General features: G+C 36.4%; 1 protein-coding gene across 1 annotated transcript in view; it reads left to right on the plus strand.

Annotated features, from left to right (window-relative positions):
* The window catches only part of SLC41A2 (solute carrier family 41 member 2), a 57249-nt gene that overhangs the window by 23700 nt on the left and 18007 nt on the right, over positions 1 to 15542 (plus strand). Inside the window, exons 7-8 of the mRNA XM_065637416.1 lie at positions 5768 to 5915; positions 6711 to 6790. Of these exons, the coding sequence (XP_065493488.1) occupies positions 5768 to 5915; positions 6711 to 6790 (228 nt within the window). The remainder of the gene's footprint in view (positions 1 to 5767; positions 5916 to 6710; positions 6791 to 15542) is intronic.

Genomic DNA, 15542 nt, shown 5'->3' on the forward strand with positions numbered 1-15542 from the left:
GTTACTTCCAGTTTTCTTTCTACGTGGTCTTCTGGAAATACTTATCATTTCGTGATATAATGGCTGCTTCTGCCTTTTATATTTTTTCAATGTCTTTGTATTTCTTTCTCTTAGGAAACAGAGAGTCTTTCCAAAGTAAGAACATACCACAAAGCCCTTGGAAATATGTGGTTTCCAAGATGCACGTATTTGAACTATGAAATTGTAAAAAGGAATAAAAGTATGGAGTAGCTTCAGCTCAGGAGAGGTGTACAAAACTGTGAATGGCAGAGAAGAGGCATTCAGAGAATGATGAGGCAACAGGTTATAAAAATAGTTAAAGAAACCTTTTTATGCAATATGTTACTGGGATGTGGAACTTCCTGCCATAATGTATTAAGAGGACCAAAGTGATTTTAGAAAATATTTCGATAAATTAATCAGAGAAGAATCCATTAAGGAGTATTGAACAGACAGATGCAGACAGAAATTTGAGTGATGAAATCCCTGAGGCAAACAGCAGCAGAAGCTGGCAGAGCACACTGAAAGCAGCATCGCTCTAAACTCGTCATTTTCTTTTCTTCTTTCCACAAGCCTGAACTGTTAACCACAGTCAGACACAGGATACTGGACTTGGCGAGACCCCTGGCTTCACTCAGCACAGATGTCCTTATGTTCTTTCTGTCCTTTCCCTGCTTTCTCAATGCTAGAATAACAAACACAATGGGAATGTTGCAAAGAAACCCACAGTTTATGGGCTAGTAATGAAGCAGGTGGGATTCACCTCTGAACTGTATTCTGAATTAAGTGTTTCCCCCTATGATTTATTAGCCTAACTACTCAAATGTACTCAAACAAAAGCGTAAGTTTCTGGCTGCTCTCTGTGTGGGAAGAGTTTTTTTCAGATAACAAGACTGTAAGTGGGGAAATGATTTATGTACAAGCTTTATGCTTGTCTGTAACAGAGCTGTACAGCTGTGCTCAGCCTCTGGTTTGATACGGTGCTTTGTGGCACACCCAGAAGAGGCATGGAAAAAGGACTGTAGCATTTTTACCTAGGCTAAGGCCAAATGAAACACCTTGTTTTGCCACCATTATATATGTAATTTCTTAAAAGTTCATCTGAGTGTTTTAAAAATAATGGCAAAGCCATCAAACACGGGGATTTGAATAGCAAAAGGTTAACAGTTCTTTCTGCCTTAACAACTTTAAAAGAACCATTTAACAACTTTAAAAGAACCGTCTCTGTGGATGGTTGTTACACAGTTGAGGAAAGCACTAGAGGGCTCCCGGGGACCGTTGCTGGGACTCTGCTGCGGTTCCTCCATCAGAAAACGGGGAATAATCGGGAATAGAAAGACCCAGTGTATTAAGTGTGGGGGTCCGTGTTGCTTGTCATTTGTCAGTAATGACCCAAAGACTTCCTTTAAAGCTTTCTTTTTTTTTTTTTCCTCATAGAATATGGCTTGAAATATATAAATTTGTCTCCTGTGCATGTTAGATCTGGGTTGATAAGACAAATTGTGTGATTCACATTATTATTTTCAGGTTCCTATCAGTTGCTTTGAAGTAGTAAATTTTCAATTTACCTCTAATTCCTACTGGAGCTTGCATTGTTTTCAGTGGGACTGCACTGAACAGTATGTCACAGTAGATAACCCTGCACAAGGAGTAAAACATTAAGCAGCTGAGTTCTCTGAACTAGAAGATTAATTTATATCACTGTTTACTAAAAGGGACAAGGGCTTAAACTATAATAAATGAAGATCAGTAAGGACTCAGTTGAGATCCTTGTCTCTTTCCTCTTCCCTCCTTTTTTTTAATTTAAGGTCACAGTCAGAAGTTCATTGAAGAGTTGATTGCTCTTAGGAGTTGATCTTCTGCTGTGGGATGGTACAAATTCTGTAATAGAGCCAGGTTGAGAGAGATTCCTTTCACCATGTAAGCTACCTGCTATAAATCTATCAAAAATGGAGTGAAGTGAGCCCTGAAAGACAAGTCATTTATTCCCTCTTCCCATTCTCCAGCTATTGCAGTATACATTTTCTTCTTCTGTGATTTAAATATGAAAAGGAAGATGGCCCACCCTTCCTTAAAAGATGCATCTCAAGTTTAACATCTTTTTAGATTCTTATAATCAGGTGTTCTGTAAGTAGAGTCACCCATAGCTAAAAAAACAGTCCTGCACTCTGTTGCCAAGAGTTAGACTGGAGCTGAGTAGTTTCACTGGTCCTGTAGGTAACTGGAATCTATCATTACTCACTTGTGACAGATTCTTTAATGTAATTCTAAACTATTAATTGCTGCTATAGTTCTGGGTTTAATTAAACTTAATTGACAGGCGGTAGAATTTGAAGCTCTGGTAGGGAGCAGCTGCCTTGCCTTAATTTTTACATAATTTTTGCCTTAAAAAACCTGGACAGGATTAATTTCAGTTGTCTGGTCTAAAATTTGTAAACAGATTAATACATATACCTGATTTCCTCCTCCTTTAGCAGTACAGGAATGATTGGTAGCCTATTTATTTATAATTTCCTCTAGCACTTTAGAACAGAGAATCTCGATTAAGTGCTAGTATATTATCATAGGAGAAATTTAAAAAAAAAAATCTAAGCTCTAGCAGTGTCCTGTCCTTGGAGATTCCCCACTCCTAAGAGCCACTCCTGGCTTTTGTTCTTTTCAAGAAGAAACTTATGACAATATTGCAACAATGAAGTAGCTTTTATAATCCAGTTTATGACCAACTCCATTTAAAGAACTTGGGTATGAAATGTATTTTGTAAATTTTCTCTGTACTCTTCTCCATGGTGAAATTAAAACATTTATACATAATAAAGTGTTGAACAATAAGGCCAAAAAAATTAACTTGTCTCAGTCTCTGTTGACTCAAAGGAACAAAGCTCAGCTATTGCTGACTAGTCTTGGAAGTCCTATCTTAGTGTATAAAAAAAACCAAAACAAACCGAAACAAACAAACAAAACACAAAAACCCACCACACCGGTTGCATTTTGTTTCATGTCATTGTCTTTTATATCACTATTCACTTTGCTTTTATTGCTATAAAACACATTTACCTTCTGGAAAGTTCGTCTAACTTTTGCTTTGTTTGTTGAAAAAATGACAGCTTACATCATTTTACAGATGCATATTTGCTTTTTTCCTGTAGCTGCTGTTAACCAACTTAAAATATGTTGAATTCAAGTAGTGAAAGGTTTGATAATCAGCCACAGGTTAGTCATGTCTTCTAAGATTTGTAAAGCTACCCTTGCTTCTGGCTGGCTGCCGACCTCTCAAATGGTCCTGTTGCACTGCAAATGTAAATTACATTTATTTTTGTTACAATTCATGGATCATTCTACACTAGCAAGATGTCTTCTCATTTTTTTTCATTGTTTTTAAACTTACAAAGCATTTCTGTGGCAGGATGACATGTGTATGTATATTTTATATTTTACATAGTTATAATTTATTTAGAAGTTACCTATTAAATAATTCTTGGTTAGTATTCATTGTTCATTTGCTGGACTGATTTTGGTTTTATCTATGTGTACTTTTTTGTGTGTGTGTCCTTTGTAATTCTTGGACTACATTCCTGGACTAGGTCTCCAAGCTTGGAGGTTGGTGCAGATAGTTAAATACTCTCCCGGTTTTGGTCAACACATTCTAACAAGTTCTTTGAGTTGTTAGTGGGATTAAAAAAGAAAACATTGCAAAAGGCATACTATTTTGAACTTTCCTATGTTGGTAGAAGTCCTGTAATAAGTAGTACAGTGGGCTAATTGTTGATGTACAAGTGAAAGAATTTCAAAAATTAGTGATTAAGTAGGATAATGCTCACCATTGCATCTGTATTTTGATGTTCAATGTCAATTTCACAACAGAGGATCTTCGCTGACCAGCAGACTTTATATTTTAATAAAATTGGCAACCTCTCCAAAAATGTGGCAAAGACTTGGAACTTATTTTGTGACCTTTTATCTGTTACTAAATATGCTACATTAGAGCTCTTCTCTCATTCTGACCTTTAAATCAGTTATTTGGCATCTGGTACATGCTAATGCCTCACCTTGTTTCCATATGAGAACAAGAGACAGAGAAGGAGAAAAAAAAAGTAGCAGGGATACAGTATGATTTATGTCTTGGGGAAAAAAAAAAAGAGGAGAAAAGGAGGGAAGTTTCAAAATTTTAAATAACTAGATGTAGAATGAATGATGCCTCTTCATGTGACCAATTTTAGTGCATACAGGGATCTTTCTTCATTGCAAGTTGAGGGAAGGATGTCTTTACCCAGGCAGTAAGTAGTTCAAGAACTTTATATCAGTACATTTTTGTCTTTTTTATTGAGTTTGATAAAACAAAGCTATAATTATCAAACAAAGGAATCATGTATTTTATGTAGTCTTTTGAGTAAGAACTCCTTACATTAGGCCCACCTTAGTTCACAGAAAGAGAAGGGAGGAAAAAAGGCACCAAAGAGGAAGAAGGAGATAATATACTGTAGAACAGTTAAAAAAGAAGGGAAGAAATTACTTTTCTTTTGGGCTTTGTCTCATTCTCATTCTAATAGCTTTCTACTTTAAGCTTACACAGGGAAAGTTATCTTACAATCTTTTCTGCTGGCTCTGCTGCAGAGGTTGTTATCAGTCAATGCAGAAGGATGGTAACTTCTAAAAACTCTGCAGCAATTCTTCCAGGAATAATTTTAGCTCCACCAAGATAACATCAAAGTAGTTATTGCTTGAATTTGCAGCCTTTGTAGTAAGCCATAATACAGGGGTGATAATACTTTTTTAATATACTAAATATTAGTCTTTGGTAAAGTGTTCGTGTGTTCTACATTAACTTCTTCAACCTGTTAATTTAAAATATATTTTGCATTAAGACTTGTCCTGATTTTGAAAGTTTAGGAAAAAAAAAGTATTTAACATTAAATACATAATCACATTTCTCATAAAACTAAATATCTATAAAACTGGAATGTTTGCATAGTTTATATACATATATTTGCTATCAGGATAAATTTTCTGTTGTTTACCTCACTATTGAATTAGGCAGTCTTGGATCGCTGTAATAGCTTCTGTGTGGATGGGATTATAAAACCAAGTAATCAAAAAAAAGTAGTATTCTTTCTGTGGAGGCAGCCATTTGCCTCAGTAGCTCAGCTTTATGATGGTACTCACTGCTGTTGGCAGTTGTGTTCCCATGAAACATGATGCAGCTCTGATGGGTAGGTGCAAACAGCGGAATTGCGACTGTGAATTTTCAGACTCAGGCTGGTTATAAAACAACTGAGCTAGTGGTATAAATGCCTCAATATTACATATTGTGCTCACGTCACTTTAGATGTGCTATTTCTGGGAAGATTACCATATTATGTGTGCTTCGGAAAGAAGGGGGTGTACATATGCTGTGAATTTGTATATAAACAAAATGCATTTTCAACATATTGTTTCTTTTTTTTGGTAAATATGTTGCAAAATAATGTTTTATATTCCACATACTTACTGCATTTTTATCATAAAGCATAATACAAGAGTCCTCTTCAAAATTCCTACTTTGCACAGATAGTTCTGTCCTTGAGAAGATGGGAGACTGATCACAGATGGCAGAAGTTAACCATGTTGTTTAGTGACGTAGTTGAAACTTTAGGTACAGTAGTGATAAAGCCTTTAAATTCCTCAGTTGCATGATGTTGATTATAATTTAGAGTTCTAAATTAGGAAAAACTTATAGGAATGTCTTGAAAGTAAAACAGTTTTGTTTTGTTTTTCTATATTATTATTTTAGAGACATATTACTATGTATCTCCTTTGGTTGGTGCCTTTTTTTTGGCTCTGACTCCGATGGGGATTGTCATAGCTGCCAAACACCCAGCTACCAGAACTGTTCTCCATTCAGGATGGGAGCCTGTTATAACTGCCATGGTTATAAGCAGGTGAGTCTATTTGTCTTGCTTCATTGTGATAGTCACCCTATGCCTCTATATAATCTTATTTAACACCTGATTGTACTTAAAAGAAACATTTAAGGAGCCTCTAGAATGTAGAGCATGAATCAACTTTAATCTTCTCAAAACGAGGCAGCTACAAAGTTAAGTCCCAGGTGGGAATGAGGCAAGGAGGCAGCAGTAGCCTGTGGCAAGGACTGAGCAGAATCCTGCTGGATCAAATGAAAGAAATGCTGAGCTGTTCATCTCCTGCAGTTTCCAGTCAAGATTGCACACAGATCTAAGAGATTATTTAGTCAAATGAAAACCATGAATCTTAAAAGTGGAGTGATTGCCTGAAATTCTATGGTCTTTGTTACCCTGTTTCCCCAAAAATAAGACAGAGTCTTATCTTAATTTTTGCTTTTCAACGTATTACTTTTTTACATGCATAGCTACCTGGACACTATTTAAATTGACTTTTTAATTAACTGTAACTAGGGCTTATTTTCAGAGTAGGGCTTATATTTTGAGCATCCTCAAAAATAATGAAAAATCATGCTAGGGCTTGTTTTCGGAGTAGGTCTTATTTTCAGGGAAACAGGATATACCATAAGTCATTTTTAATATATAAATAACTATAGCAATGTTAGTCTGTAGCTGAGAACAAGGTAATCCTGGCGGGGAAGATGAATTGAGAAGAAAACTGTGGCTCGAAGGTGTTCTAAGACAGATTGCTAAAAAGGTTTTGAAATACTAATTAATGTAACTGCCTTATTCTAAATATTGTGCTTTGTTTTTCAGTATTGGTGGCCTTATTCTGGACACAACTGTATCTGATCCTAACTTAGTTGGAATTGTTGTTTATACCCCAGTAATTAATGGTAAGACTGACAGGATTATGTGTTACTACATATCAATTGATACACCTTAGTTCGAGAAAAGTCTATTCCAGTAATTTTCTGTTATGCTAATTAGTATCTGGTTTATTAATTTCAAGTTTTGATTTTGATGTCAACCATTGCTTATTTGAACACCTAAGGAGTGCTTTCTGATCTTATTTATTACAACCATTAAAACATGAGAGGGAATGTGAGCAGGAACCTGAAGTATGCATTAAGAAACTGAAAGTGTAAATATTGAAGTAGTATATCAAAATATTAAATGATCAAATATTACATTGAAATTATTATCGCTGAGGAAAATGTAGATAAAATTTTATTTCAAAGGATTTTCATATGAGCATCCAAAACCAGATTTTCAAAACTGTCATTTACTATTTACATGTAATGTACATAGATATAAGAACTAACGGGTGCTACAGGCAAGTAAGTAGTTTTCTCAAGAACAATGCATGTTGTTTTCCATGACTGGTATGCACTTTCCAGGTGTGTAAGAATGTATTCATGATAATTTGGTCCTTAAGTGTTCCATCTTCTAATGATAGCAAGGCAAATTTTATAACAGTTAATATCTAATTAGACTGTTGCAGTTTGAAAATGCATTTTTTTCCCTATGATATCACAGAGTTGATACATATTTAGTTTACAATAATTATAACCAGCAGATCTGTTTCCACTGTACTGCTGCCTAGCTTTTCTTTTCCCCTTTTGTATTTTTCCTTTTGATTTCTTACATTATTTTGCACTTTTATGCATTGTTGATTTTTAAACCATTTCTCCAGTTACCAAGATGATTCTGACTTATAATTTTTGGCTTACAAAGTGCTTGGCCTTTGCAAATTCCATATGGGCATATTCTGTTCTGTTTTCTAAGCTGTCAGTTAGATGAATCGTGACCACTTGTTTTCTGCCTTGATAATAAAATGTTAATATGGACACTGAGTTTTCGTTTTGAACCATGTCACCCTGATGTAATTGATTTTTCCAGAGGTTGCTAATGGAAACGTAGCATGGCATATCACCAGAACATTTTGATAAGCTTTACTACAGTTGTGAGTTAGTATATCTATTGCTGTGACCATTAGGCAAGCTGTTCAGTTAGAGGAGGAAATAATTTTGTTTCGCCAGAAGTATGTTCTTGGCAAATTCATGTTAGCTCTTGTTTTACAGCTTTCATATCTTCTAGATGCTTATAAATTGACTTTTTAAAAGTTTGTTCTAGCACATACGTAGGAATATAAATTTCACTGATACATAGACTCTCTGGGTCATCCTTTATGGCCCTTTTTAAAGATGTATTTTCTGATTTCCCCATTACAGCCCTATGGTATTCTCTAACCTCCAAGATAATCAGTTTGCAAAAATGATCACTGATAATTCATGGATTGTTCATCTAGCTCTCTAAGGATGCACTAAATTTAACTTACCCTCAGGCCCTACAGACTTAATACATATCAGTTTGTGATCAGATATCACCGTTTTTATGAAGGCAGTAGACAAAAGGAACTCAGTATTTTAATCGTCCATAGAGCATGGTGTTTGTTCTCTTTTCCCACTAAGGTCCTACATTTCCTTTCTTCTTTTAACATGAAGCATTTCTGTGTTATCACTTGTGTTCCTTGCTAACTGTAATTTTTACACTTCAGCATTTATGCTTCTTTGCCTGTGCCTTGCCTTTATATCAATTTGAAATTGCAAGTACTTGCAACTACCTTTTGTGTGTTTCCATTTTGATTTCCAGACACCTGAAGAGAAGGGCAAACATGTTGATCATCAACTTTTTTCTGCTTTACATCTGTAACTTTGCTTGTAATAGTCCTTTTTGCTAACCCCCTAGACTTGCTGTCTAAGAAAAGAGGATTTTTTTTTTTCTTTTTAGGCAGGTGTACTCAAACCACTACTCTTACCAGTGATCCTGCTTTCCTAGATGATATCCCTTGATGACAAAAACCAACAGCTGTCTGGTGACTGTTTCTTACTGTTTCCCCGTAGGCTTCTATTTCCACTCCAGTACAGTACCAAAATACTTCTGGATTTTCTCTATAGACTCACTTATTCTCTATCGACTCACTTCTTCTAGACTTGCTACCTACAATGGATACAGGTCTCATGGATACACACCTTTCTCAAGGCCTCTTGCTCCTTCCAGATGTTGCAATTATGACGGTCTTTTACCCTGTAGCAGTTATGGACTGCTCTTGTAAGTGGAACTGTGCATCCTATTCAAGGTCATTTTCTTTCACAGTAATTGGCTGTGAAACCTGGATTGCCTGCGTGTTGACATTTTACCATTTTAACATTTTTACCTAATGATTTGACTTAAGTAAATAATTTTAATTGCTAAGAAGGACATCTTACTGTAAACATGCCTCTAGAGAAAAGGGTAAATATGCCCCTTTGTTTTTTATTTTCTTTTTTCATAAGTTTATCAGCAGAATTAAAGGAATGTGCATACATTCTTTTGAACTATCTTTAGAGAAAAAGAACTAGCCAAAAATTATACATAGCCCTGGATGATTAGCTGGTAGGTTAAAAGCTCCTTGAAGAATTAGGCAGGTGGAAGAGAGGGAAAGCTGGGGCTATTGGAGCAGGCAGGGAAAGAGTCCTTCAAGAAAGCAAGTTCAGCAGGAGGCACGCTTGTCACTGTGACAGTCCCACAGTAGTCCTGTGGTGATGACTCCTGTAATGATCCTACCATTTGCATTCAAAATGTTGCTTTTTCATAAGAAGTTCGCTATTTCTAGACTGTTCTTAGCCTTCATCATCTGCCCCCTGGACTACTATTATTTTCCAAGCCACAGCAGGTCCTTACTCCATTGTTCATCTGGATTTTTCCTGCTGAGCTCCTTCTTTTCTTTTATGTGTAAAGCACTTTTCTCCTAGCTCTCAAAGTTTAAACTTTTCCAGAGACTAGTAGTGGACCATCAGCAAGTTGTTTATAGTCCTGTGTCTGTATTTTCAAGACTTTTGCTGTTATCCCGAACTCGAACTCTACATTGTGAGAAACTTCACACCAAGCTCCATTTTGGAGTCAACATCAAGCTTACAACAAGCCTAATAAGCCAAGACTAGAGTCTTGCAACATAAGGTGAAGTTGGCCTAAGGCCCGTGGCCTGTCACTAGCAACAGCAATGCTGCTTTTGTGCCACCACTGGGCCACAACAGAAGCACTAAGGAATTCTGGTTTTCCCTCATCCACGAAAGAGCAGAGTAATGTGTAAGTGCTGTATGGGTGTGTGCTAAACCCCCCCTCAGCCCTCACAATTCTAAGAACAGAGGCATTTCTATTGGAAAATATAAAGAAAATATGTTCTGGGTAGAGGATGCAGAGTGTGCTTGGTTTATGGTACACCTCCTGAAAAAGGAAATTGTAGGCAGGTGATTTTTTTGTTTGCTGTTAGATTAGCCTCTCCTGAGTTCCATAATTCTGCTGGCACCTTTTGATATTGCCTAGTCAGTGTAGTGTAGTAAACTGGAGTTTAGGAAATCTTTCAGTTAAAAAAGTATGTCTGTTGACATTCATTTACTAACATAAAAGGTGTGCTAGACCACTTAACAGATGGCTTTTTAAATATTACTGTTGCAGAAAGCTTTCTCTTCAAGTGCTTTCCTGGCCTTGGGATACTCAGTGTAAGCCGAAGTAGAGAAAGGAGTTGAGGGTTTTCCTCTCAAAACAATTTTCAGATGCTTTTTCCTTTCACGTACCTTAAAGTTTGTTGGTCCTATGACCCAGGAAACGTGAAAGAAACCGGTGAAACATGAAAGAAATATTGTAACCTATTGGGATTGCATTCAGCCAAAATTTGAGGAGTGTAAATTTGTCCAGGATTTCAAGCCATCACTGTTTTTCTTCAGTGCCAGTTGCCATATCTTGAAATACTGAACGGTATGCGCTGCAATGTTGTCAGGTATCAGGCTTCTTGCATGCACCACAAAGTAGCTTTCAACCTGGTCCTGTCGACATGGTTTGCATGTTCTTAGATATGAGACAAGTTACTTGCATCATATACGTTACAGTGTGGAGCTGTAAATCTTTTGGTTTAAGAAACATTGGTCTGGAATTTAAGCAGCCTCAAAGGTTCCTACCCCTATTAACAATAACTGCAAATATTTGCCAAGAAAATTAAAACAGTTCTTAAGCAGACAGGCATATAGTCAGCTTTACTGCTGGTAGCCAGAAGTCTTTCACAACTGCTTTTCCATTTTTCCCCTGTTAAATACATCTCTTCAGATGAATAATTATTTTTAATTCTATGGTTGGTTTGGTTAAATTGTAACTATGATTTTAAAAATAAACAAATAATTTTGTGGTTTCAGCCATTGTGGTATTTACGAACTACTTGAGATTTAGATGTCTGTGTTTGATGTACTGAAGTTCTGAATAAAATAACTAGGCCTAAGCATGGCTGTGCTTCAGCCTAGGTAAACAAGTTGATCTTTATGTTTTCTAATGGATGAGATGGTTAAAATTTGCAAATCTTCTTACAGCATCGCAGCGTGTTGAATTTGGCTCAGAAAATGCAATTTGCAAGTAACTGAGTTCCTTTTGTGCAGAAAAAAGATAATGCCTGAAACAATTACATGCTTCTGAATGTGCAGCTTAAATGAACTAAGGTGCAGTTACCAGATAGAGCCATTTTCCTTTACTTTTTTGATGTATGCTTAAACAAAATATCGTGAGATATCTTCTAAGTATTTGCATTTCGGCAATTACTGCATAATAACAAACGCGTTGGTAGACCTTTCCCCATTTTTATGCATTTTGTAGAACGGAGGTTCTGCAAATCAATTCTGAAAACATCCGAAAATCAGAAACGCTTTGCAGGCTTTATGTAGAAAAATTTGCCTTTACACATGGTTTGAAGCAATACTCTTTAAGGGTAACATAAAACTGTTGTAGTATTTTTTTACTCTTTGGCTGTACATATTGTGAGATTATTTGAGATCTGGAGAGAATAAATGTAGATCAAGGAATATGAGAAACCCATATGAGAAAACCGAACACAAAACTTACTGAATGTCTGTTGTCTGGGAGGCAAAAGTTAAACTTACCTAGTATGTTCCCCAAACCATACCTTTTTTATCTATTAGTAGGATAAATTGAATGACAAACTTTCAGGTTTTTCAGAGAACTTTTGTTGTAAATTGTGTGCTTTGGAGAATATGGAAAGAAAATACCCAGAAACCATTCCGCCTCAAAAAAGAAAATGCGTTTTTAAATAACTTCCTACATTTTAATCTTTTATAGCATAGTTGTATTCTCAGCTTTCACACAACAGAGAAGTGCAGGGTTGGAAGACAACCATTGTCTCAGACAGCTGAGCATCTGAAATTTGCCTCTGTAAATTACAAAGGAAAGCATTAATGTACCTGTGTGGTGGTAGAGCAATTTGGCTGGGTAGTAAATTAATTTTTCTACATCCTGAATTGGAAAGAATGTGAGTCTCAGAAGGCACCTATACTGTATGAGAACTTTAAAATCGAGTCTTTATTTTGACATGAAAAAGGAGGAGGGTTTTGATTCTGGGTATTTAATTCTGATGCATTGTTGGGTGATAGTTTTACTACTTTTTAGTTGCTAGCCTGTACATGTAAATCTGCATATTCTATGCTATTAGAAACATGTGTTCTTTCTTTTATGTCCTACTTGTAAGTTTTTTTACAAGATTTCACTAATTATTAGTTTTCATGTCAAAATGATATTCAGAATATTTTCATTTATTGACAATAACGGAACAATTTTTAATTAGGCATAAGAAAGAAATCGTTTATAAGCCAAATGAAACATAAATTACTCCATTTTAAAATGTAATAGTTTGCATATATAATATTGTCTCAAAGATTTCTCTCACAAGACATTCCTAGAAGAAAAGCTAATAATTTCCAGCTGTTTCCCTCCACATATTTTTAAGTATTAGAAGAAATGCTACAAAGTGCAAAGCGAGATAGAAGAAATGTGGATTAAAAAAACAACATTTAAAAGTACCTATAAGCTAGGCTTCTATTCAGAGTATTTCACTTGCATAAAACCTGGTTTTTTGAAGTTAATGATAGAGAGATCAGGGCAAAAATTGATCCTGAATTTTCTGAAAGATAATCTGATTATTCAAAACTTTAGTTTGGTCACTATTGTAACCAGGATTCCTTTCCTTCCTTTTCATTTCATTTTTGTAATACAAATTACATCAAAGAACGAGTTGTTGTTCAGCTCCAGAAAGACTAATTGACACAACTGACTATTTCGAACTATGGATTGCATGCAGGAGTGCACAAAAGTGAAAATGTTCTTGCCTTCCTGCTCTTGACAGATTTACAAGAAAAATCAGTCTGGGAATTTTGTTGGCCTGATTCTCCTCTTATGTGGGTATTAACTGATTTTCGTCCCATTGCACAAGTTATATTATAGATGCTTGGGAACACCATGGCATTCTGTTGCTGGTTAATCTCTCTTCATAGAACTGGATTGCTGAAAATCTTTAATCTCAATGAATTCATATGCATATAGTTTGCCATTTCTACACAATTATTTGTGTGCCCCATCATGCAACTGTTCTTTATTAGTCTTATCAACCATTATGGCTCTAGTCATTAAAGCTGCGTATGTAGGCTTTATCTTGTCCCAGTGTTTTCACAGTAGGTGGTTTTCTTCAGGAACCTTTCTTCATTTATATATATATATAAGAAAAAGGAAGAATGAGATGAGAACCTTCAGGAGACGAAGGGACTTTATAAATAAGGTAGCTGAATAGTACTTTGGAAGATTGCTCTTACCTGTCCTCCTGTTCTCCCCTGGTGCTAAACAAGTACCTTAAGTCAGATTTTTTATTAATTAGTAATAACTTAATTTTTTTTTCTGGAATCCATGATTAGAAATTCCAGAACTGACCCATAGAAATACTAAATATTTATTGGTACAAATGAAATAATCGAAAGTCTGCTTTAAATACTAAAACATTTTGGAAAAAAATGAAGGACTTAAATATTTTACATTAGACATCCAAAACTGAAAATGCTCTTTGCAGAGAGTACAAAAATATCACTTCACAGGTATGTTTTTAAAATAAATGCAATAATGTTTGTAAAGGACTCAGATTTATAGTGACAAGCACCACTGAAAAGCAGAAAGGAAACTAGTAAGTGTCTTCAGTTCAAGCTTTGAATAGTACATATTAAACAAGACTATCAGGTATTCATTATATGCTAAGGATAAAGCAAATTATCAAAGTGATATTTAGTTAGGCAATACTTAGTGGTGTTAAACTGGAGGTCTGAGAGGAAGAATAATATTTGTATTATTTGATTGCATCATAATTTATACCAATTCTATCCATGGAGCATTTACACATAGATTAGAGGGCTGCATCTGCAATCAACTTTGGCTCTGGAACACTTCGATTCTGGGGGCCTGGCCTTCTGCAGATAAAAAAAACCCCTGAGCAAGGGTCTTCCGATGTTTTCTGAAAGGCAATGAGCTACCTTGGACAAATCACAGGAAGACATTTACCTTGTCTACTCAAGACTCAAAATTTGGAGTCCTTTTCTAAGGTTAGGTTGATACATCTGTTCTTCAAAAGCAGTAAGTAGTGCTTGCCCTGCTTATTTGAAATGTAACTGAAATAGAGTTGGGAGGAAAAGGTGGCTGTATTTATTTTTTTATAAAATCACAGAATCATTTAGGTTGGAAGAAACCTTTTGAGATCTAGTCCAACCCCTTGCTCAAGCAGCGTCCACTAGAGCAGATTATCCAGTACTGTGTCCAGTAGAGTTTTGAGTATCTCCATAGATGGAGACTTCGCAATCTCTTTGGGCAACCTGTTCCAGTGTTTTACCACCCTCACTGTAAAAAAGAGTGATTTTTTTTTTTTTGCATATTCAGATGGAATGTCTTGTGTATCAACTTTTTTCTCTTTGCCTCTTGTCCTGTCAGTGGCTACTAATGAGAAGAGCCTGACTCCCTTGTCTTCATCCCTCCCCTCAGGTATTTGTATAACGTGATAAGATCTCCCTGAGCCTTCTCTTCTCCAGGCTGAACAGTCTCGGCACTCAGCCTCTCCTCATATAGAAGATGCTACAGTCTCTGTGGCTCTGTGTTGGACTTGCTCCAGGAAGTCCATTTCTTGTACTGGGGAGCTCAGAAATGGACATGCGACTCCAGATGTGGCCTCACCAGTGCAGAGTACAGAGGAAGCATGACCTCTCTTAGCTTGCTGGTGATGTTTTCCTAATGTAGCCCAGGATGCTGTTGGCCTTCTTTGCCGTGAAGGTGGATTGCAGGGTCACGGTCAACTTGTGTCCTCCAGGACTTCCAGGTCCTTCTCTGCAGAGCTGCTTTCCAGATGGTGACCTCTCAGCCTGTACTGGTGCATGAGGCTGTTCCCACTCAGGTGCAGGACTTTGAGTTTCCTCTTGTTGAACTTCAGGAGATTCCTATCGACCCAATTCTCCAGCCTAACCGGTACCCTCTGAACCGTAGTACAGTGGTTTATCAGCCACTCCTCCCAGTTTTCCCAGGAAAATGTTACCCTGTTTATCAAAACATGCAGTATAAGATCTGAGGGGAAAAAAAACAGCCCAGTGTGTTACCCAGAGCACTGGATGGTCTCTGACTAGTCTGCGTCAGCAACACCCATCCAGCTTCCCTTAACTTCTGTTTTTATACCTGTAATGAGGGTTGAGACACGGATTTGCTTTGAAATATTCTTTATGATGCATTGATGTGAAGTACTTTTAATGT

The sequence above is a fragment of the Caloenas nicobarica genome, chromosome 1 (genome assembly GCF_036013445.1).
Source record: "Caloenas nicobarica isolate bCalNic1 chromosome 1, bCalNic1.hap1, whole genome shotgun sequence".
Taxonomy (NCBI): Eukaryota; Metazoa; Chordata; class Aves; order Columbiformes; family Columbidae; genus Caloenas; species Caloenas nicobarica.